At 46.7% G+C, this 23917-nt stretch overlaps 4 protein-coding genes across 18 annotated transcripts in view; 1 reads left to right on the forward strand and 3 right to left on the reverse strand.

Annotated features, from left to right (window-relative positions):
* Window positions 1-9273, forward strand: part of nrxn3a (neurexin 3a) — a 45096-nt gene extending 35823 nt beyond the window's left edge. For all 3 annotated transcript variants that reach the window (XM_088400167.1, XM_088400168.1, XM_088400169.1), the window contains one exon: window positions 7471-9273. In XM_088400167.1, the coding sequence (XP_088256293.1) occupies window positions 7471-7766 (296 nt within the window). In that variant the 3' untranslated portion in view covers window positions 7767-9273. The remainder of the gene's footprint in view (window positions 1-7470) is intronic.
* A 179-nt stretch (window positions 9274-9452) lies between these two features.
* On the reverse strand, window positions 9453-13701 carry dio2 (iodothyronine deiodinase 2). Of its 10 annotated transcripts, none has more exons than XM_088400184.1 (4): window positions 12575-13701; window positions 11534-11878; window positions 11366-11455; window positions 9453-9666 (listed from the first exon to the last, which is right to left on the reverse strand). In XM_088400184.1, the coding sequence occupies exons 1-4, from the start codon at window positions 13076-13078 to the stop codon at window positions 9640-9642; spliced, it is 966 nt and encodes a 321-aa protein (XP_088256310.1). In that variant the 5' UTR covers window positions 13079-13701; the 3' UTR covers window positions 9453-9639. The 10 variants fall into 10 exon arrangements, with proteins under 10 accessions (XP_088256310.1, XP_088256306.1, XP_088256309.1 ...); XM_088400180.1 differs by having other exon boundaries at window positions 9453-9840; XM_088400183.1 differs by having other exon boundaries at window positions 9453-10424.
* Window positions 13702-13860: 159 nt separating this feature from the next.
* Window positions 13861-18275, reverse strand: ldah (lipid droplet associated hydrolase). 4 transcript variants are annotated; one of them, XM_088400186.1, is made up of 8 exons: window positions 18136-18275; window positions 17511-17630; window positions 17249-17383; window positions 17002-17171; window positions 16694-16934; window positions 16502-16584; window positions 15971-16205; window positions 13861-14746 (listed from the first exon to the last, which is right to left on the reverse strand). In XM_088400186.1, the coding sequence occupies exons 2-7, from the start codon at window positions 17623-17625 to the stop codon at window positions 16017-16019; spliced, it is 933 nt and encodes a 310-aa protein (XP_088256312.1). In that variant the 5' UTR covers window positions 17626-17630; window positions 18136-18275; the 3' UTR covers window positions 13861-14746; window positions 15971-16016. The 4 variants fall into 4 exon arrangements, with proteins under 4 accessions (XP_088256312.1, XP_088256313.1, XP_088256311.1 ...); XM_088400187.1 differs by having other exon boundaries at window positions 18004-18152; XM_088400185.1 differs by lacking the exon at window positions 18136-18275 and adding an exon at window positions 17970-18129.
* Window positions 18276-18576: 301 nt separating this feature from the next.
* Window positions 18577-23866, reverse strand: gpr68 (G protein-coupled receptor 68). The gene is made up of 8 exons (XM_088400174.1): window positions 23649-23866; window positions 22644-22739; window positions 22295-22559; window positions 21750-21899; window positions 21526-21659; window positions 21041-21263; window positions 20353-20533; window positions 18577-20259 (listed from the first exon to the last, which is right to left on the reverse strand). The coding sequence occupies exons 3-8, from the start codon at window positions 22379-22381 to the stop codon at window positions 19895-19897; spliced, it is 1140 nt and encodes a 379-aa protein (XP_088256300.1). The 5' UTR covers window positions 22382-22559; window positions 22644-22739; window positions 23649-23866; the 3' UTR covers window positions 18577-19894.
* Window positions 23867-23917: the final 51 nt, after the last annotated feature.

The following is a 23917-nucleotide window of genomic DNA, read 5'->3' on the forward strand; positions in this document are numbered from 1 at the left end:
TGGATGGATGGATGGATGGATGGATGGATGGATGGATGGATGGATGGATGGGTGGATGGGCGGACGGACGGACGGACGGACGGACGGACGGATGGATGGATGATGGCAGTCTCAAAGCATCACATCTCCATGGTTTGGCAAAGTGTAACTTTATCCGAACAAAATGAAATAAATGATCGTAATAATAAGCGGCTTTTCAGAGCTCCGTTTTGTTAGCCTGCAAGTAGCAGAAGCTCTTTTGCTGTCATGAACTACACTTGCACATGGGGTCATCCAAAGTGCTCCATATGGTCACCTCCACACATTTGGCCCGCTGAGATTTGAAAACAAACCGAATAATGAGCGAAATTTGGATCCCAGTGAACCATTATGAGCCAGTGATGCTGCCATTGATCACATTGAACCTTCTTTTCAAACAGTACATTGTCCTGATTTGTTTGAAGAATCCCATCATCTCTCTATCTATCTATCTATCTATCTATCTATCTATCTATCTATCTATCTATCTATCTATCTATCTATCTATCTATCTATCTATCTATCTATCTATCTATCTATCTATCTATCTATCTATCTATCTATCTATCTATCTATCTATCTATCTATCTATCTATCTATCTCTCTCTCTCTCTATCTATCTATCTATCTATCTATCTATCTATCTATCTATCTATCTATCTATCTATCTATCTATCTATCTATCTATCTATTTTCTTTTTGGTGGGGGGTTAATCACTCCATCATCACATTTAATTGTGCATATTGATGCTTGCATTTTTGCTTTAAAGAGAGCGAGAGAACAGAGAGAACAGATATCATTGAATTTCTGTGTATTTTTCATTTTTTTCATTTGGGTTTTGCTTCCAAGCATACTTGTCATTCTGTCTTTTTGCACCTAAATACAAAAGCAATCCATTAAGCAGCCTTTTTTTTTTTCTTCATCCCAATAGAGAATACGTACATATATTTGAAAGAATTTGGGAATTCCCACATGATTAGCACAATGCAAGAGGGAAAGGAAAGTATGGGTTGAAAGTCGAGGAGCTCTTTTCAGACAAACAAATAGGCTGACAACCAGTTTGGCCATTCCCAATTTCTTTGAAAGAGTATGCAGGAGATGATCATGTCAATGAATTCAACGCTGTGCTGTGTATTCTGAAATTCTTGGGGGATTTGTGAAGAAAGACAAAGACAGGGCCCCTGTCATCCAATCATATTGACACCGAAATTCATGCCATCCTAACCCTGACATTAGTTTGATGTTGACAGTGGCATGCTCTGTGGAGTCCAAATGTACTTTTGCGACCACCTTTTCTTTTGTCTGGCTCAGTCGGTGTTACTAGCCATTTTGCATTGTCTGAGTTTGCTGACGTAGCATCTGGCTGCTGCTGCTGCTGCTTCTTTGCATGTACAGTATTTGACTTGCATCATGTATGTATGTATGTGGCATGTCTATCAGTCTGCTTTTGTAACATGCAAATGATGACAATGTTGCTTTTTTTTCAAGGCAACTTCTTCTTTTATCAACCTTAACATTCAAAAACAAATCCAGTTGATGACACTTTCATTTGAAGGCAAAAGAAATGAGCTGAAAAATGGCCCTGGTACTATTTCCACACTGTATTCCGATTGACGGCATGGAAGAGTATGTTACAAAGAAGATCAACCTTGTCCTATTTATTTCTCAACGATTGGCACTGTTTTTTGGGTGTTTTTTTTCCAAAAAGTCTTCATTTTGCTCAGAATGAATTTTGTTCATCAATTTGCATGACGGTTTTCATAACAATAGTCGAAATTGCCACATGAAACGCAGAGCCTGCATTATCTTTCTCTTTTTCCTTTGGTAGTTTGGTGATACTGTTCTCTGTTATCCATCTGTTGTGTCCTCAATCGATTCATTTCATAAGATGGCATTGATGAATCCGTGTTTCGATTTGTTGATTAAATATCCAACGAGCACAAAGCAAGACTTTGCATGAGAATTGCTTCCTGCTATAATCGTGTCATTTATTCATTTACAAATCAAATGCTTTGCCTTTGTATAAAAGTATCGCATGGATCAGATCAAGATTCTTAAGAAAGCATGAACAGCAAAAATCAAGACAAGCAGTGTGGCGATTCGTCGACGGTGCGTGGCAAATTTGTTTGATGGCGTGAAATCGATTGTCGATTCATCGCGTCGTGACAAAATGGAGGCTGCGGCTGTGGCCGAGGGAGGGAGGGAGGGAGGCACCAGTGACCGAATGGCAACTGCCGTCGGGCTCCATCTGGGTTGAGTGGCCGTCGAAAGCGCCAGACAGGTACTCGAAAAGACTCCAAAAGTCGGGATAAAACACTGCGAAATATTCACGAGGAGTGCTCCGATTTGGAGCGATCCCTGCTCAATGCCATCTCATGGAACTGTCTTCCCACTGTTGTATGTGCCATCCATCCATCCATCCATCCATCCATGCATCCATCCATCCATCCATCCATCCATGCATCCATCCATCCATCCATCCATCCATCCATCCATCCATCCATCCAAAGAGTCTGGATTGAGTGCACGCACATGAATGTCCATTGAACGGTGTCTATCCATAGTCATCCAAAACGACCTGGGGTGGAATTCACTTCACTTCACTCCACTCGTAATGGACTTGAAACAAGGAGGAGAAATCAAATCAGACGGCTGACAACGGGCTCAGGGAAAGCTGACAATGTCAGCGTCTCCTAAAGCATCGCTGAAGAAATGAGCTTTAAGCATCCATCCCTTCAGTGCAGCCAGCAATGAGCACACCGACAGCATCCTTTGATTTTCTGCGAGTTCTCTTCATTGTTTCATGTGCGCTCCAATCCGATCCAATCCAATCTCCCGACACAGTGTCTTCTGGATATGCACTCGTTTGACATTTGTCCTCCTACCTACATGACAGATGTAGTCATGGAATGTGCGGTGGAAGTGGTCAATACACCCCTTTTGCAAAGACTACCATTTGATTTGACATTCATTTGACAGCAATCCGTTTGAAAAACAAACTCAAAGTGGAACAGCTGAGTCATTGTGGGATGTTGCCATTTTGAGACTTTATTGCTTTTCTGTCTGCCATGGATGCATTAGACCTCTTGATATTCTGTTATGAACTCAAGATACAATTTAACCGATTGATCAACCAAAAGAGTGCTAGCACACTCAATAACGTGTGCTCTCTCTCTCTCTGTCTCTGTCTCTCTCTGTCTCTCTGTCTCTCTCGCTCGCTCGCTCTCTCTGTCTCTCTGTCTCTCTGTCTGTCTCTCTCTCTCGCACGACCTGAGTGTTTTCTTTGCAACCGAACCAAAGGTGTGAACTGAAAAGGGGCGTATGCCATTTCCATAGCCATTTAGCATTTGTATTTTTCCCTCCCTCTTGCCCTTCCCGACGGCTATTAGTTCCAGTTGACCTGTATCCCAATCGTACTACGGTCAAATGAAAAGCCATTGTGGCGGGAGAATGCCGAGCGCACTTTGCGCAGTTGCTTTTGCGAGCACGAGCCATATTTTCTTGGGTTTTCCTAGTATGGCATTGGGACACAGCGTCTGTCACTTGTTTTGGTCACTGAGTCCGTTTTCAATGTTGTTTTCCTTTCTACTTTCCCTAAATGCAACTTACTTTAAGCATGCATCAACATCCTGCAGTACGACTAAAACGAAAGCCAAAACGACTCATTTCCAGTTGTCACTGTACACCCAGACTGCACGGCCGCTTCATGTTTAAAGATTAACGTTACAAATATATTTGTCACACATGAGAGAGGAGCTCGGAGCAGAGTCCCTCTCTCTCTCCGCAGTGTCTGTTTTCTATTGTGTGCATCTGGTTGTAGTGTGTGCAAAATTTCAAATGACTTTGTTCATTCATCTTAACATTTTTCATTTGATACTTTGAACAGGTCTTTGATTTTTTTTTTTTTTTTTTTTATTATCATTAATCCAAATGGCATTTTGCTTCTTATTATGGTTATTTGGCTTTGAGTGTTTCTTCTTCTTCTTTTCTTTTCTTTTCTTTTCCTTTTTAAAATTGGATTCAAATTCAACAGCATCGGGACCCTTTTTTTTTTGGACATACGTATAATTTGACCATTTCGGATTTGGAACCGCTTCGACTACTAACGACTACTCACGACAAACGCTGCGCGCTTTTCCCTCCGAATTTTGCCGTCTGTGCAATTGGTCCAAAAAGCCCAAGCAAAAAAGTGGGTGAAAAAAGCATCCAATTTAGTAGACGGAGCCGTTCCAGATCCTTAACGCCGCCACGGTCGTTCGTCTATTCTTCCACGTAGCCTATTGAAGTTGAATACTTTGATTGTCAGCGATAACCGAGTGCATGGCTAAAAAGTTGCAGTTTAGGGTTTGTCAGAGCTGTCAGTGTTAGAGTTCTTCTGTTCTTTTCTGTCGATGGGCATGTATATGCTCATTGTTTGTATATCCCCATCCCTTCCTTACAGCCAAAAGCTCTATTGCCGCCCGACCGCCTCGTTCTGCCTTTACATGGACATGGCAACTGACTTACACTGTCACCCTCATCAGCCTCATTTCCTATGTAATATGTTCATAGGTTCCCTTCCTCCCTTCCTTCCTTCCTCCCTTCCTCCCTTCCTTCCTCCCTTCCTTCCTTCCTCCCTTCACCCCTTCTTCACCCGCTCCCTTCTTGCTAGACTTGTTAGCGAAAGATCAAGTGGATTCTGCTCGAAAGGAGAATCCCTTTCATTCAATAGATTTGAGATACTATCGTCGAGTGCAATGGAAAATTGTAGATTTTGTAAAAAAGAAACCACAACGTTAACGATTAGATATTTCAACAACAACAACAAAAAAAGAGCCAAGTGATGGTGTTTATTTTTCTGTTTTGTGGTGTGGATGTGTGTGTTGTTGCCTCCCTGTACTGTCATGTTGAATATAGAACACACGCTCACTCCAATGGAAAAGAATACGGTAGTTTTAATGCTACAACTATGATCATGATGATGATGATGATGATGATGATGAGATGAGATGAGATGAGATGATAATACACTTCTCTTTTGTAAATTCCTTTCTTCCTGCCAAATTCATGCGGGCGGGCAATATCTTGATGTAAGTGGACCACTTGTCTATGGCTAATTGTCTGAAATTGTCTTTCAGTCATGCAGTTTGGAACATTGGCAACATTGCTCTCAATTTGCTTCTCGATCCGTTCACTTGACGGCGAGCTCTTACAATTAAGAAATAGCGCACGTTGAATTGTTTGGATTGTGGCGGAACACGGCGTTTGTTTGCACTTGAAAAGTCACTCAATCAACTGCATCACTGAGCAATTTGTGAAAAGGAACCTTTCTGGAACAGTGTTTGTTTGTTTGTTTGTTTGTTGGATTGATCCTTTCAAGTATAATAAAGTGTGCTTTATTTCTCTTATAGAGTTGTGTGTGTGCTTGTGAATGTATGTAATATATGGACGTTGACGTTTGCTGTCATGTGCATTGGTTTATTTCAATATGGAGGATGCGCAGCCAGCGGTGCATACCTTTAATGTCAATGGCAGTTTGAATGTTCACTTCATTCAAACTCTGCGCTCGAAAAACTCTTTCCAATTCGGACCTTTCAGCATTCATCAGAAGTAAAAAAGACAAAAAGAAGATTGACGTAGCAGCCTATTGCGAACGTACGTACGTATATGGGATTTGGGGCTCGCGCAGATGTTCACCATGATCTCACTATGCCGTCGGATTGCAATATTATCTCGGACAAATCTATGGATTGCACGCAAATGACGACGCAAGTTCGTCTGCGAGTTTCACCTCTATTCCAAACCGTTTCAGATGCTTACCAATAAACCAGGCCATTGCACCTTGCTGATGGTTTTTTCTTTTTTTTTTTACATGTAAAATGATCATTAACTAATCCATTCAAATGGGTCGAATGTGGTGGTGACAATTTCTAATGTAATATAATGCTTATATTCTGGTGCTCAAAAGGCAAAAGCCTGCAATGACCCTTCCCAAAAAGAGCTTACAATAATCATAATGGCAAATTCTAGCTATGGCATTTGAACTCATTCAGGTTAAACTGAAGTTTGACATCTCTCGCTGTCAATGGCAGGGAATGATTTCGATGATTCAGTCGGTGGGCAAATGTGATCCTTTGCTCTTTTCACGAGAAAGGGCTCACTGATTTGGACTGAAGTGTATCGTTGGAAAGGTGAGCATTCGGATCAGATAGTTCTGCCATTGACATTGCATCGACGCCATTTTTGTGTTCCAGAGCTGCGACAGAGCAACTGTCACATTTGGATAGTCAATGTTTTCCCTCATGACCCAGCTCAGAGAACCTGAAATATGACCATCAATGTCATATTGTTTCTGTTTGCGTTCTCAGTCACTGTCAAGCAAAGAGTTGATTGACGGATTTGAAAGACAATTAGAGAATAGTCAGCTCTGTATCACAGAAATATTTGAGCCAGCCAGCCAGCCAGCCAGCCAGCCAGCCAGCAAGAGGCTTAAGAGATTTGAGGAGCCCATTATTGGCAAATGTACTAGACTGGAAAGAAGGTAACAGTAGTTGGTTTGAAAATGTCCTTCTGCTTTTTGGAGAGCATTTCTTGTCTTTCTTGTCTCGATTCAAAGTATGTTTCTGTGGCTCATCTTTACACACCTCTTAAGCCTTTTGAGATTCCAAACTGTACATGGCTTAATTCTATTTTTCTTTGGCAGTCTTTCAATTGATTTTTGGTGAAAACCTCGACTGAAATGGGCGTCACCTAACATTGTGTATGTCTGTGTCCAAACCCAGGAGCTGAGTTAGTCATCCAAGTACTTGAGGATCCAGTAGTCCATCCTTTTCCTTCCATTCCCACCCAACCCACTCACTCAACCCAGCCAACCCCACCCAAACCACCCACCCACCCACCCACTCACTCACTCACTCACTCACTCACTCACTCCTCTCCATTACCGAGAGCACCAAAGAGTCCTCCGTGTCCAAGGCCACTGAGGCGGGGGCACCGTGCTTGTTGGACCGAGGCAGCCATGATTGTGATGAGGATGATGATGGCTTGGCAATATGGCGGGATGGCTCAGGGGAAGAGTTCAAGTCTAAGCAGCCCTGCACCGCCGATGAAGATTTCTTTTTACACGACCCTCTCCTTTGTCCACGCGGGGCTGGCTCACTCGCCCGGGACTGTTAGACATAAGATGCGGACGATCTGTCTATCTATCTATCGATCTATGGCGAGCGCCATACCACAAAGCGCCAGAGCCGCCCGCCCGCCAGGTCGGTCGGCCGGCCGGCCGGCACCGCCGCCGCCGCCACCACCTCTGCCTGCCTGCCTGCCTGCCTGCCTGCCTGCCTGACACTCACCCACCCACCCACAATCCACAATTCACCCGCCAAACGCTGGCTAAAAGCTCTGGCATTGCCCACACGGGACGAGGTTAGACGGCCCGCGATTAACCTCCCCCGTGTTCCGTAATATACCCACAGCACTTCCCACAGAAGCAGGCGTCAGGCCGGGGCCTTCGGAAGTAGTCCGGGAATCAAGCAGCACCACCGGGATGGTCATCGGAATAGTGGCGGCCGCCGCCCTGTGCATCCTCATCCTTCTTTACGCCATGTATAAGTACAGGAACAGGGACGAAGGCTCCTACCAGGTGGACGAGAGCAGGAACTATATCACCAACTCGGCACAGAGCAACGGTACCGTGGTCAAGGACAAACAGCTGAGCTCCAAAGGCAGCAAGAAAAAGCAGAAGAACAAGGACAAGGAGTATTACGTGTGAGCCCGACGACGACGAGCGCGAGCGCTCGCCAAGGCTCCTGACAGAGGACGCTATGGAACGAAGGGAACTTCCGTGATCTTTGACTGTGCCGAGGAGCCCGACCGGTGACGTGTACACTTACTACATCAAAAGCACACTTAACTTCTGTCAGCGTACAGAGGAGGCTTATTAGCAACTTTAGAGACCTGACTTACTACCCTATATCCGTATAGAACAGCTACATCATTCTCCTAAGTGACTGCAATGTGATCGATCTGTGACCAAAAAAGAAAAAAAAAAAAAAATGATATTTTGTACCTTACAAGACGGACGGCTTGACCACGATGGGCATGGAAGCAACTCGTACAGAGTGCTTTGCAAGAAGGGGTCGAAGCAAGCCTTGTTCAAGTTCAAAAAAAGGACACTTCTGAATTTGTATGGTTTCTACATAATAATAGTGTGGTGTCTTATTTATTTTTGCTTTTAGCAAAAGAAAAATGGAGGTCCAAACAAGAAAGCATCTCTCTCTCTCTCTCTCTCTCTCTCTCTCTCTCTCTCGCTCTCTCTGTCTGTCTGTGTTTCAAATGAACTCACGTGAGCAAATGGACAAACCCCTCCGTTCTCGTTCAAATGCTACGATTGTCTGGCACACAAAGTTGTGGAGGTGAAGAGAAAAGAAAAAAAGCAAATGATTGTAAAATGCATGTCAATCTAACTTACGCTACAACAGTCAAATTCTCTCCCATTTGAGGCAAAAGGGCTCACCGTGGGAGCAAAGTGAGGCCCTCCCTCTCTCCCTCTCTCCCTCTCTCCCTCTCTCCCTCCCTCCCTCCCTCCCTCCCTCCCTCCCTCCCGCTTTTGGACCAGCCAAAATTCGAGCTAGCCTGCTACTATTTGTGCACAAGCGAGTGGCGTTCTGATCTTTTTGCAAAACTCTACCTGAGTTGATTGTTCTCTTTTTCTATGGAGGTGTGAGGAGAAAGACAAATGCAGTACTAAAACCTTGTTCCAAACGCAAATCAATCCAATGGTGTGAATTCTAATCTATTGTCACACTCAACTGTGTCCAAAAAAAAAGACATTTGTTTACATATTTTATTACATGCTCGCTGTTGTACTTTGTAGGTCGTAAATTGTACATATAGTATATACCGTATGACGGTGGTCATTTTTAGTACCTCTATTGTACAGACTGAACATGAGCAGATTTCATGACAAAGTCCATCAACACTGAGAAAAACAATGTGGAGAATACTATTGATATTTCGTAAAAATATATAGATATATATATATAGATATATATATAGATATATACAAATTGTATTGGTAGCCTAGAGATCAAAGCAGAGCTGTTTCTAAAGTTGCATGAATATTTACCAACTTGCAGTGTTTCAACAAAATAAGGTGCCCTTCTGTATCACGGCAAAACTGTTTTGGGTTCCAATAGTCTCGTTCATTTTCAAAGAAAATAAAGTCAGGACTATGGCCAATCGGGTCACCATTTTCATCAATGGGCTGGCCAACTGAACATTTGGACTCAAGTCTTATTGTCGTCACGTTGTGGATAGCGTCTGAACCCTTGTGCTCGCTTAAAAGCCAGCAGGCACACTTGAACTGGACCTCGCTCTCTCTCTCTCTCTCTCTCGCTCTCTCGCTCTCTCGCTCTCCCTCCCAGCAGTGGATGAAATACTAAGCTGAATGCATAGGTCTTTATTTTCCACTTTATTGCAGCCATGAAGAAAATCAACTGAACGTGATTTCAATCAAAGTTTCAGATTAGACATAAAGGAAGAGATGCAGTGCTTGGAAAGTTGAAGAGGTGTGCTTTGCTATCCAACCGGAGACTGAGTTACACACTCTTTCATCGCAGGTTTTCATCAATACACCTTTATCATCAACAACAGGAGAAGGAAGCCAGCATCTGATTCACGTAAGCACAAGGATAGAAATAACACACCTCGACATAGACGACAAATTGCAAACCTCTTTAGCGATCAAGCGTGTTGACAGACAGACAGACAGACAGAAATGTTGTTTGAAGACAATGAAGCTTCTCGCTAATGCGACAAACGTGGAATGGATACGGAATTCGTTTCTGCAAAGAAACTAAGAGTTGTTAAACCTCGTCTTGTTGCCAGCCAGCCAGCCAGCCAGCCAGCCAGCCAGCCAGCCAGCCAGCCAGCCAGCCAGCCAGCCAGCCAGCCAGCCAGCCAGCCAGCCGGCCGGTCGGCCAGACTATTAAACGCAAGTCCCACATTTCCATCAACATGCTTCTTCTTTCAAGGCATTCGCGTGTAGTGCCAGGATGCAAGTGTGCAATGCGGTCCCCGATGAATGACTATTTATATATCTGGAAGTAGCTGACTCTGCAATGGTTGAAGGCAGGATTATTGCATGACACTTTCATATAGACTGCTGTCTGTGTTTTGGAATGAAATGACACCACTTGTAGTAAGTGTTGACATGACACATCCATCATCATTTAAATGCCAAATTTGAGTGCACCTGACTTTTAAATAGGAATGAGAGGTGGTCAAATTCATGCCCAAACATGACTTGAAGAAGAATGTTCAAAGGCTTCATTGTCACAGATCGCTCGTCTGATGTCTCAATTAGAACCTAGGTTGGTGGTGGTGGTGCTGGTGGTGTTAGCCTTAAGCACAAGTTATTGAGGATCAACTGCACAGGAGGAAGAAACAACAACAAACATGATTTTCATAAAAAAAGACAGTCATGAATACAGTTAAGTTAGAGGTGTGCCAAGAATAGTGCGCAAGCGTGACGCTATAGAGGAGGGCTGGCTAATTCCAGTCCTCGAGGGCCTGCCCGTGTCCTGCATGTTTTATAGGTAGGTCTCCCTGCTGCAACACCTGATTCAAATGATCCCGATTGTCATCCAGCTTCTGCAGACCTTGCTAATTACGTATACGACCATTGGAATCAGGTGTGTTGCAACAGGGTGACGTCGAAAACACGCGGGCCACCGACCGACCGGCCGACCGGCCCTCGAGGACCGCAATTGCCCACCCTTGCTATAGAGACTCAACTCGCAAATGGTACATTTAGGACAATCAGAAGACCAAAACGTATTGTCTCTTTTGGAGGACATACTACGTAACAATCACCTTTTTAGTTATCGAAAGAAAACATCTCATGTTGTTCATTCCACCAGCGCATGAGCCACCTCAAACAATTTTGACCAAGAATGCGTATGAATGGGCCCTTTGCCAAGTATGCATGCATGCAATTCTTACCAGAAAGCATTTAAGAGCCCTTCTTAAGCAACTGTACAAAAATAGCAAGTCATGTCTCCCTCAATGACAGTATCTCTCCAATTTCGCAATTGGCCCAAAGTTGTAGCAAGACGCAAGCAACGGCTTTCGTCCTAGGCACAAATAAAAAGCCAGGTTATTTTTGAGGTCAAAAAAGTCAGGCTACTCTCTCTCTCTCTCTCTCGCGCTCTCCCTCTCTCGGGCTCTCCCTCGCTCGCTCGCTCTCTCTCTCTCTCTCTCTCTCTCTCCCCCTCCCTCCTCCTACCGTTTGCCATAGCTTTGTTCTAGCCACCGGCGCACATGGTTGAGATTGTAAAAAAAAGGCCCCTTGCCGCCCAGATAGCGTACCTTTCTGCGTTGTACTATACACACGCGTTCGTTGGACACGCCGTAAGCCACATTAGCATTGTTGTCCATACAGTCAGCTACCAGCTGACACTGTGGGGGCAGAGAAAAGTGATCAATCAGCTGGCGTGCCGCTCCCAGCCTCTCTTCTAAACTTTGATGCTTGCGTACGTCGAAAGAGCGAGGGCCCATAGGCGGCGCCGCCCAGCCGTCCGATGGATGAGCCTCGTCGATGTACACCAGCACAAAGTCAGCCACGTGGCTGAAGTCTTCCACCAAGCGCGCAAAGGTGGGCAGGTGGCTGACGAAGGGGGGTCAAGTGGCTGAGCCAAAGTTGACCACCAGAGGGCGACCTGACGATTCCAAATCCAGCAGGTGGCATTCGTCCGGCTTGCCCAGCCTCCCGCCGCCGCCGCCGCCGCCTCGCTCGTTAGGCTCGATGGTCTTGCGCCGATGAGAACTGGCCGTCGTCACCTTGACCACTTTGGAGTTTGGTGCCTCGCAGCCCACTTTGACCTAAGCAAAAGGATTGACCGTCTTTACCGCCAAGATGATGTCGGCCTTTACTTGCAGCGCTGGTACACCGAGTGCTGCGTTTGGACCGCTCTTCAGCTCTTGGACAGGATTTCGGTCATTTTAGATCAAGGTTAACAGTCCATGGTTAGATTAACTCAGGGAGTGTGGCTTTGGGCAAATATTTACATTTGGAACATCACGACACTGTTTACTTGGAATTGTGTCACCAAAACCGCAAGCTCTACCTAATAAAATGCTGCTCCAAGCCATAAAAGTACACATTGAACGTGCAATGTGCTATATGCAAAGTGCATTTTCATGCCACACTTGTTCTGGTTCAGCCTAAGGTGTTATTTCGAGTTCGGCTGTCAAATTACAGAACGGCAATGAAATATGATTACAGCAGCATGTCGTATAAAAATGTTCCCGTTGCATGCAATAGTCAGGATGTGTGAGAGAGAGAGAGAGAGAGAGAGAGAGAGAGAGAGAGAGAGAGAGAGAGAGAGAGAGAGAGAGAGAGAGATGACAAAAGGAACAAACATGGGCCTAAAGGTTCATCACATCTACCTTTTGACATTATTTAGGCCTATATTCAATGTTCGAGAGTTTAGCAGCAAAAGATAAAAAAAAGATTCCGTAAATTGCAGGCAAATGGCCAAGTTCACATACTGAACGTTGCATTGTACATATCGTCACCTTTTTGTATGCGTCCAGCAAGAAACTCCTCCAGATGGAGCGGATCCCAGCCCTTGTCAACATGCGACGCCACTTTCCCGAGCCGCCGGCGGCGGCGGCGGCGGCGGACCTGGAGCAACGCAAGAGCGATACAATGCGCTTGACGAGCACCGTTGAGTCGTAGAGCGCCAGGAAAAGGCAGTTGGAGAAGAAAGCGGGTAATATTTGCAGGGTCACCAGCAGGTCTTCGCTGGCCATCCCCATTTTCTGCACGCGATCGCTCACAGCTGCTGCGTACAAGTTGCCCGTCATTGCATTGCGCGTCTCGCCTCGCTTCGCCTCGCCTCGCCTCGCCTCTGTTGTGAACTTATCACTGCCCACATGCCTGCAGCACGGCCCCGTCCGTGCGTCCGTACGCACGTGCGTGCGTGCGTGCGTGCGTGCGTGCAAACTGCTTCCAACTTCACGGGCAGGCGGGCGCGTGATGGGGGGGGCGGTTACAAGATATCTGAAGTCACCGTGCATATGGGGAAGGGGAGTGCAACGACCTAACTTTCTGACACACAACAGGTGCCCCCGCACCCCGCCGACAGTTTTTTGTAGCTTTAAATCTTCCGACCGTATGACGTCACTGGTCTATTCAATAGAAGATGCCTTCACTGACCGAGCGCATGTTGTCTGTCCTTGCCACTCTATCACTATTTGTTCAAAAAGGTCAAGAAGTTCTTTGCTGAATTAGTGACTCAAAGTCAGTCGTTAGCAGGGAAAGTGTTACAGTTAGACATATGCAGGTGTTTGCCTTGAACCTCAATGAAATGGAAATAATGTGGACGTTGCCACCTTCAAAATGGTAACTTTTCATCGGCGCGCTCCTCACTTTCTGTCTCGTTTTTGTTGGGTTTTAACGCGCGCGCGCACGCGCACACACGCACAAGCATGCATGCATGCATGCATGCACACCGTCAATGCGGGAATCGAAGTCATGGTGCCTGCAGTGTAGAGGGCGAGTGTACCCCGCGCGCGCGCGCGCGCCCGCACACACACACCATCAGCGACCCCATTTCTGCCTCCACTGTGCGTCGGTCGACACGCGTGTAAAAACACTGGCTCTGATTGGCTATCATATCTCCGCCTTAGCCAATAGCTCAGTGACTTGTCACGGTAACCCGGAAACTTCTCACTCGCCTCAGGCAGTTCGCCCGCCCTGCACCAGAAGGGGGCGCTAAATTGCCAATTCCACACAGGAATATGACAAATACGACACACACACACACACACACACAGTAGAGTATAAAGTTAAGCAGATGCATGTTTTAGAAATGTAATTGAAAGAACCTATCAGTGCTCTGCAGCTATACTCAGTTTGGAGCATGTGCAGTCAACCAGATGTTTTGATGACAAAAGGTCCTTGGGCTGCAGACATGGCATCCATCCACCCATCTGCTCATCCATCCATGTGCTCATCCATCCATCTGCTCATCCATCTGCTCATCCATCCATCCATCCATGGCTCCCAAATAGTGGGTAAAAGCTGGGCAGTTGGCAAGGTGTCGAGCGAGCGCCATGGCTGCTAACAAACACACCCTGTGCCAGCGTGGGAAGTAGACCACTTTGTTGGATTGTGTCACACTTCCGATGCACAGTGTCAAACAAGTTTATCTTTGGCACATCAAATAAAGAGAGAGACAATAGTGCGTGACACGCCATTTTCCAGCCAGGAGACCACCGGGGTGAGATTCGTGTATATATACGTAGCTCTCTCCCCAACCAACCCAACCAGCCAGCCACGGGTGCTTCCTCAGAGACAAATGGCCCTTTCTTTTCATTATCAATGTACTTTGCCCCTCTATAAAAGAAGGCTCTTATCGATGGATGTTCATGAAGAACAGGAATGGTGTGCATTTGCCATTAAAAAGTACAAGAAAGCATTTCATTCAACATGAGCAGGACATCACAAGTTGTGTAAAGACGGTGGTGGGCAGGAGTGAAAATGGCTTTGCATTTCTTTGTATTTGAACTTCCATATACAGATGACAACTACCTTCATCATTTCTCAACATTACACAGAAATGCCTCATCCCACCACCAGTTGTACCACGTGCGCACCCACTCCACTCCACTCCACTCCGCTGCTGCTTCCCCTCCAAGTCTTTTCCACAAGTGTCTGCAACCTATTCGTAGTGTTTTTTTCATCTGTGGCACACATAAGTGCAACATGAGAGGTGAAAAATAACAGAACATTTGCAGAATCACAAAATAACAGCACTAGCAGCATCCCAAAGTTTCGCATTGACAAGTAGAGAGAGAATTTTGTCATCACTGTCAATTCCATAGTATGACGGCAGTGGGCCTTTGACGGGGCCACGTAGTATGTAATGCACCTCTTAAGTGTTTTGTTCCTGAGAGCAGCCACCATTGGGCGTTCAATGACCTGCCCTTTTGCCCTGGATGACAACAAGTGGCCACTTTGCTGCGCCACTTTTTTCTCCTCCATCCAGGCATAGCCTACGCTCTCGCTCGCTCTCTCATCTATTCAAAGCAAAGTGTCTTGATTGGTGAGACACTGTATGATTCTGCCCCAGGCCCCCTTCCTTCCTTCCTTCCTTCCTTCCTTCCTTCCTTCCTTCCTTCCTTCCTTCCTTCCTTCCTTCCTTCCTTCCTTCGTTCCTTCCTTCCTCCCTTCCTTCCTCCCTTCCTTCCTTCCTCCCTTCCTTCCTTCCTTCCTTCCTCCCTCCCTCCCTCCCTCCCTCCCTCCCTCCGAGGGTTCCTCTTGGCTCTACTTCAGCAAGTAACACACAGGAATGTTTGTGCAATCCCTCATAAGGCTTGGTGAAAATGTTGATGACAAATCATCTGAATTAGGGTTTTAAACCAAGAACCATACATTTGAATGTGCATCATTTCAAAAGCATTTGATTTCTCGGTGCTGTGTTGGGCCCTGCAGGGGTCATTCATTAATGAAACACACGAGTCGGACATCTTTGAGGAGAGTAGAAATCGATACACAAGCACATCAATTGTTGCGCTTCCACGGTCAATGACACCACAGGCAACCTCGAAAGGACATGTTGATCAGATGTCAAGTCAGTATCAAATATGCCTCATTCATTTCCATAACAAACAGATGTGTCCTGTTGATTTCCTTTCTGCCGTGTAGGCAGACAGTGTTGCCTGTCCTGTATTTTATTTGCTTTTTGTCTGTCCTTTCAGACAGGTCAATAGTCCTCTTCACCTCTCTGCCAGTGATGGATGGATGGACGGACGGGGCCACACACTGCACTTGCCAAACCCTTCATTTCAAAACCACTATTGACCAAATAGTGTCGTAAAATACATTAACTGTAAAACAATTTAGCAGCACTACAGAAACCCAACAAAACCACAAAAGTCTGCGTGTGTCTGTCATGGAAAACTCACATGAGGCAACCAAAGCATCAACATCATCCATGCCAGATATAAGACTTCAAATCTTCAAATGGCTCTGGATCCATTCTGCCAGCATTTTTGCCACTTCTCTCCCAGCGTCCAGCACAAAAGCATGACGAAATCCATTTTCACAAAGTCGGAAATCTCCGGCCGGGAAGTCCTCCTTGATCTCGTGATAATATCGCACGGGGCACCAACGGTCTGTCGCTCCATAATAGAAGATGAGCTGAATCAGATGAACACACATGTTGTTAAATAGGACAATAGCAGTAACGGCCTTGATTCCTGAGGTCTGCCAGCTTCTGAAGAGGCGGTCCAAAAGAGCACCTGGACGTCGGACACGTGCTCCACATTTCACGGGCGAGGCACATGGCAAAACTGCCGTTGAATTTTCTTTGAACATGTAATCTAGCCTTTTGCCCCAAAAAACCTTCATCCGAATGAATATGTGTCTGTGCAAGCTTTCAAATGAAAGTTGCTCGATTATATCCAAATAGCTCTTACTACGCACACATCTCTTACCTTTTCAAGGTTTTTCCCAATGGTCACGTTATCTCTCGCCAAAACTTTCCTCATTTCCTGCCCGGCCATGTACACAGCATTCGCTGTCAAGAGGACAAATGGATAAGTAATCAAGATGTCAAGATGAATGATTGTGACAGTTTGCCGGTGGAACAGAGGCTCTCCTGATGACTTGGATTCTGTAAGAATAACCTGCAGAGTCACCGCTGAGGAGGCCTACAGTGGGTCGGACAACGGAGCGGTCCAGAGAGCCAATGCCAGACAAAACCACTTTGACCAGAGCGCCTTTGAGTCTCTCGGGCAGTAGAGAGAGCAGGAAAATGGACAGGTAGGCCAGGTAGCGCAGGTGACACAGCATTGGGGTCATGCTCCTCCCCTGGGGAGTCTGGGCCATGCGTTCAATCGTCGGAAACAGCATGACGGCCTTGACGACCTGGAAAAAGAAAAGGTAGGCACCCTGAAATCACTCCATATTCGTCGTCATTTCGCCAATGACAAACCTCGAGACTGGGATCTCTCCTCATTATTTCCAAAATGATGTAGCAGCCAATGGAATGTCCCACCAGGATGAGCTTTGTTTTCTTTGGGACGTGCTTCCTCAAGAAGGCCAGCTTGTGTTCTATCTGACCATTCAGACCAAATGGGTCCAGATCAGCCGCTGAGTAGGCATCTGTTGAAATGAAAACTCACAAAGGTGAAGACGCTCGTTTCACAACTTTCAAGGAAAAGCAGTCAATAGGATTTGACCTTCTACCATGTCCATGGATGCAGGTGCAATACAGTGTCCAGCATGGCTTACAGCCCACACTGGGTGTTGGCTGCCAAACAGAGCGGAAAGCGTTTCGATGAAGCTTCTGTAAAAGCCCACGACGCCGGGGTTACCTAGATAGAAGAGACGGGAAAAAGAAGACAAAGACGTACTACTTACGTAGCTGCAACGTCCAGTGTTGCATGCAATCAAGTCTACTTGAAATGGGCAAACGCAATGATGACGGTGATGCCAACTCACCAGGAATAACTAAAACAAGCACTTTGTGGCCAGTGTGCAAGTCAGGAGGACCACATCGGAGAACCTCTGTGATGGCGCCATAGCAATAGATGAAATCGGTTTGTGCTGCATCCATCTCATCTTGGGAAAAGAGACATTGGAATGATCGCCAAAAGTCAACCACGTGAACAGAGGCGCACGCCCATCTTATCTTTTCTAAATCAAGCGTTTCATCGCGTCCTTCTCCTCCATAATGACAGCAGGGTACAAAAGGTTCGCTCGAAGTCAAGGGACAAACGATAAGAAATGCACGAGCTGATGAAATGCCGATCCACTTTTACAACAACAGTGGAAAAAATCATTAGCCTACGTTGTCATATTGAAATCGGGATAAAAACGAATACGAGACGTTCACTCATTATCCGTACCGTGCCAACTGAATTGGAATATTAGGCTAGGTTTAAAATCAGACCGACATACCTAGACCTCAATCATCGAATTTTAAACAACATACTATATTGACAGCTGGAGCGTGTTGATCTGTTAGTTATTCGATTCGTGTTTAAGTTAGTTGCTATCTATGAGATGCTATGGAATGTCAATTTCAACGCCGATAAAAACAAAGAAGCCGATTCCGTCCTCTTCCCTGTGCGCTAGCCATTGGTTTAGGCTGACAAAATGATTTCCGCCTTCACATTTTCCCGGACCGTGATTGGTGATTCTACTTCCGTTTACGGATATTCAGGACGCGTTCGGAAACTCGTGCGTTTAAATTCACGGGCTGTATCCTCAGAAGGCTGCTTTTTTAGGCCGCTTTACAGACGACGTGACGTCATTTTTGGAGCCGGCCGACGTTGCGTCACGCGAACGCAGCCGTGGCCTTCGTTTCCACGGCGACCGGCTCGTTTTGTTTTTAATATTACTTTACGATATTTATTTAGGAACTCGGAACACGGGGCGCCTTCGTGTGGCTCAATGTATTATACATCGAGAAGAGGGTAGGAACGCGTCGAAGAAGAGCGAGGCAAAATGGAGAGTACAAAGGTCACATTTTCACGGGACACCGAGTGCGGCCGGGTCGCACCGGAAATGACGCTACGTCGGCGCTTCCGGGGCTGCGAATTCTTGATGATTTAACTTTGTTGTTGTAGTTTATTTATTTACATTTTGTTTATTCTTTTTTCAAATGTCCCATGCCATTAATGATTTAAGTGAAGAACAGTGAAACGAATACGCATCAAATAGATTCAATTGTCAAAACGGAAACGACGTTCAATACAGTGCTACTGATCCTTCCGACGGACTGCTCCGCTCGTCTCCGCTCGTCTTCATGTCAACTTTGACCCCGTCACGGCCCAAATGGAACGTGACTTCCTGCTAAACGAAAGCAATGTCTTCCAACGTGATTACACTGCGCACGCACGCACGCACGCGTGCAGACTCCCACACACACTCGGATGCTGACAGACAAACTGTCCGTCCGTCCGTCCGTCCGGACAGACTGACTGTCACATTGGGCGTCATCACTATTCAGCTTCTTCAGCAGTCTATTTACAAACACGCAAATTGGCGAATGTCCACAGGAAGGATTCAGTTCCACAAACAAATACACTGACAAGCAAAGAGGACTTTAATTTCCCAAATTCACCTGCCCACTGTTTAATGATTTTTTTCTAAAATAATAAATAATCTCATACTTTCAGCCAACCACAACACTGCATCGTTACACAAGCGTTGTGTCTTCAAATTGAACTGTGCTCAAGTCTGCGGGGAATAACTTATTATCTCTATATATATCATATCAATTATTAGAGTGAGACTGCCGAAATGTGTGAATTACATATATGTCTAAGTATAAATGAAAACAGGAATCAGAAGCTTAAGAAGAAGACGAGTAATCGGGATGGGATGTCAAACTGACGTGAAACTATGTTTCAAAATACGGTACATGTATTTTCGGAAGAGCTTTTTAAACGACGAGAAAAATCTTCAATCTTAACTTTGCAACCTTGTAAAGTTGAGATCAGTTCAGAACCAGTGTTGTATTGTAATGGATGAAGTGCAAACAGTCTGTTATTGATCAAGTCGCGTGTCTTGAGGTCCGTTCAATTGGTGGAGGGAGGGAGGGAGAAGTGGAGGGAGGGAGGGAGAAGGGGAGGGAGGGAGGGAGAAGGGGAGGGAGGGAGGTCAAAGGGGAGGGAGGGAGGGAGGGCGTGGAGGTCGGTCGCTCGGTCGCTCGGTCGCTCGGTCGCTCGGTCTGCAGGAGCGATTCAGACGGCAACGATAACAAAAAGAATGTAACACAGCAGCATCAGCAGTGGTCAGTGGTCAGCGGCACGCTGCGATGCTAGTCTGTCCCGACCGAGGTTGGCACCTTCCTTGTTCTTTGGATCCATCTAGCCCAATCACATCATTTCTGCCTTGTGGTTCTCCTCCAAAGTACGGTTGCTATTTTGCAAGCTTAACGGTATGATGATTTTTTTATCATCCACTGTGATTAAAATGGTATTTCTGCAATTCTTGCCGATGCGATGGAGAGTGACCACTGCCTCCTGGGTGTTGTTCTCCTCAGGGTGGGAGTCTGTGGCAGAGATGGTGGCTTTGGCACTGCAGTTGCCAAGGCAGCAACACACCACTCTTGTCGCCGGTCGAAAAATCACCCGGGAAAGACCTCGGCGGGCACTTTCGCTGACAAAACAGTAGAGAGCGGGATCGGCCACACAATTGAAAGAGGTCAACAACAGCGCGAGGTGGTAATAGTTGAAAATCCCTTCGAAGATAAGAACACAGCAGAGAGAGATGACGTGACACGGCCGTTGGACCAAGTCAAAAGATCGCTCCGTTGAAACCCACCCAAGCCTACCTGTGATAAAATTGCAGTCTCGCTCCAGCACGGTGCGTACCAACAGAAAGACGTGGTAAGGCGAGAAGCATATGAGGAAGATGAGGACCGTACTGCTGACTAACTGTCGGATTCTGGTCTTCTGATCCGGCTGGGTGCCCGCGCTCTGGCCCACGGCACGAAGCACGCACAGGTAGCTGATCTGAAATACAAACATTTAGCAGTCGCTTCAATTGAAGACTCCAAATGCTTTTACGCTTCAAACTAAATGATCAAAGGAGTGAGCCATCCATTTTCACTGGTTGGCAGCAGCAGCCAATCGCAGACAGGCAGGCGGGCGGGCGGGCGGGCATGCGGTCGGTCGGGCGGGCGGGCGGGCATGCGGGCGGGCATGCGGTCGGTCGGGCGGGCGGGCAGGCAGGCAGGCGGGCGGGCGGGCAGGAAGGCAGGCAGGCAGGCAGCCACGCAGGCAGGCAGGCAGGCAGGCAGCCACGCAGGCAGGCAGGCAGGCAGGCAGGCAGGCAGCCACAAAGGCAGGAAGACAAACAGACAGACAGGCAGGCAGCCACGCAGGCAGGCAGGCAGGCAGCCACAAAGGCAGGAAGACAAACAGACAGACAGGTAGGCAGACAGACGGACAGACAGACAGACAGATCCATTGAAGGCAGTGACATGGAATTGGGAGCTCAGAAGAAAAGAGTCTTCCTACCAGCAGGATGGCCAGCGGGAACATGAAACCAATGGTGAAGCGGTAGTAGTTGATTGGATACTCCCAAGGTTGCATTGGGTAGTGCTCAAAGCACACCGATTGGTTGTTGGGATTTCTGCTCAGCTCTTTATGGCGGAAGAAAACCACGCCGACCGCAATCTCCTTCAACCAGATGACGGCGCTAAAGAGGCAGGCTGCGCTTATGGAGCGGAGGGAGGTGAACCTGCACAACAATGACATTCAAGCCAACTCTGCAGCAGCAGCAGTAGCAGTAGCAGCAGCAGCAGCAGCAGCAGCAGCAGCAGCAGCAGCAGCAGCAGCAGCAGCAGCAGCAGCAGCAGCAGCAGCAGCAGCACAATCCTATCAGCACACGACAAGGATCCTCATCAAATAGCCTCTTGGCGGCAAACGGTCATGCCACAAGCGATTCTTTTTCTGATTCGCTAGAACATGGAGGAACTCGTACATACTATCTTAAAGCTGACCTCAAAGGGTGAACGACAGCCAGGTAGCGGTCCAGACTTATGCAACACAGGAAGCCAATGCTGATGTAGATGTTCTCGTAAAGAAGAAAGCCGCACAACTGGCACAACCATTCCCTGTGACGCCAGTCGTCATCCTGCAACCAAAAGCCGCCAAAGGCGTACAAAAGCGCAAGTAGGACGGAGATACGTACATTTATGTGACTGAATGGTTGCTTTTAGTTCACCTGGAAAAAGTACTGGAGCCAGAGTGGTAATGATGCCAGGTATAATAGATCAGACACGGTGAGGTTGATCAAATAAACCCCGAGCTCATTCTTTTGCTTGAGCTGCAGTACTGCATGGTACAGAGAGTACAGGTTGCAGGGAACGCCCACCTAAAATAAGGAAGACAGGTGTGACAGCGGCGATTAGAAAAATGAACAGATATCAGCAAAATCCTGTGCCAGGCAGCCAGGCAGCCAGGCAGCCAGGCAGCCAGCCAGCCAGCCAGGCAGCCAGGCAGCCAGGCAGCCAGGCAGCCAGGCAGCCAGGCAGCCAGGCAGCCAGGCAGCCAGGCAGCCAGCCAGCCAGCCAGCCAGCCAGCCAGCCAGCCAGCCAGCCAGCCAGCCAGCCAGCCAGCCAGCCAGCTTTTTTTTCTTGCTTCAACAATGCTGTACTGGTCATGTCATGGAACACCAATAGCCGTTCTGAAAACATTCTGTCCAAATAACGGTATATTTTTGGAAATATGCGAGAACTCCGTAAATATTTACAATAGGCGCACACTTACCAGTAGTAGAAAGATATACACAAAGCAGAAGAGGTACTGGTGGATTTCATGGCTGACGGTGCAGTTCATAATGCCCTCCTCAAGCATAATGAACCAGCACAGCGCAGCGCAGCGCAGCGCAGCACAGGCTTCTCTTTCTGGATCTACTTCTCCACACACAAAAAAACACTCGGACACGCCAACTCAACTCAAAGAAGGCCTCAAGCCCTCCTCATTGCCTTTGCTTCTTGGACATGCTTGCTAAAGTTCCTTGCTGTCCGTCGCCCTAGAGGAAAGAAAGGAAACGTGCTGGACGGGACGAGGAAAGCTGTGGCGGCGGCAAATGAGGGTGTGATCGGGACTTCCCTACCTGCACGGATACAAGACCAGCGACAGCAAAGCAGCTCCGACAGAGCCTCGTCCATATTTCACAGTCGCCAAGGCTCCAGACTGCCTCCAAATGCTCCTAAAATATGAGACAGCCCACGTTCATTTTTCATCCACTCCACTGCACGGGACTTTATTCATTTGATTGATTTTGTTGTTGTTGCTGACACACTTCGACTCCACCCTTTGGAGCAACAGACTATTATCACCAAAGTTCGCCGGCGTAAACGGGATGTTGCGACGTAGCAAGGGAAAAAAAAAAAAAAAAAAGACGTGATCGGCATTGGTTGGGAGTCGAGTCATTGTAATCGCACGCCTTTGACTTCTTTTCTTGATGTCTTTAGAGCAATGAGATGGCCTTCTTGATGATGTTCATGTCAACAAAGAAAGACTGCACTCTATCAAACTGGTGCCCAAAGAGTTGCTCTAAAGACATTACAAAGAATGATCCAAGGAAGGAAGGAAGGGCAAGTCTAAAGAAATGACACGACCATCACTTTTTGTTCATGTTGGAGATGAGTTGTATGCTCTAAGCCACTGTGCATTTCTCAAGCTGCCGTATCTCATTTGCTATTGAATCTGCCTGGAACAGGCAATAACATTACAAATCATTCCATTTGAGGTCTTTGGTGTGTCCTTTACATCGAGCTACGTACGTATTTCATTCACTTAGTATTTCTAAATTGGAAAGGAAAGCACATTTTGTCCAAATATACATTTAGTTGAGCAGGATTTCAAGATTGTAAAACAGAGTTTGGCTGGCTGGCTAGAGCATTTTGCCTGGAAGGCAATTTATGGGCTACAATGTAATCCAAAGTAAGCCAGCCAGCCAGCCAGCCAGCCTCAGTTGTTTGTTCTGTAAATTGACCACTAATGGCCCCTTAACTATGAAACACAATAGAAGTCATTTATAGAAACAGAAGTGTACCCATGCATGATTGATCGTATACTTTTCATGCAAGAAGGAGAAAAGGCCAATATTACTCACCGATGCTGCGTCGAAATGGTCTTGAGCTCGCTCGCTCGCTCGCTCGCGCTCTCTCCTTGTCTGCGCTCTTCTGTTTGACTGCGTCGTGATCGCGCACGCGCGCGCTCCTTCCGACGCGCGCTCGCGCCTACACTTTTGGAATGAATGTTCATTTTGTGCGCGTGCGTGCCAACCACCAAGGGCAGGCGGGGAGGCAACTTAACAGGTTGGTGGGGCAAATAGCAAACCAACCTTGCGTGCAACCATTTAAAAAAAAAAAAAAAGTGCAG

The sequence above is a fragment of the Syngnathus floridae genome, chromosome 16, assembly GCF_059516105.1.
Source record: "Syngnathus floridae isolate MCC-2025c chromosome 16, RoL_Sflo_1.0, whole genome shotgun sequence".
Lineage (NCBI taxonomy): Eukaryota > Metazoa > Chordata > Actinopteri > Syngnathiformes > Syngnathidae > Syngnathus > Syngnathus floridae.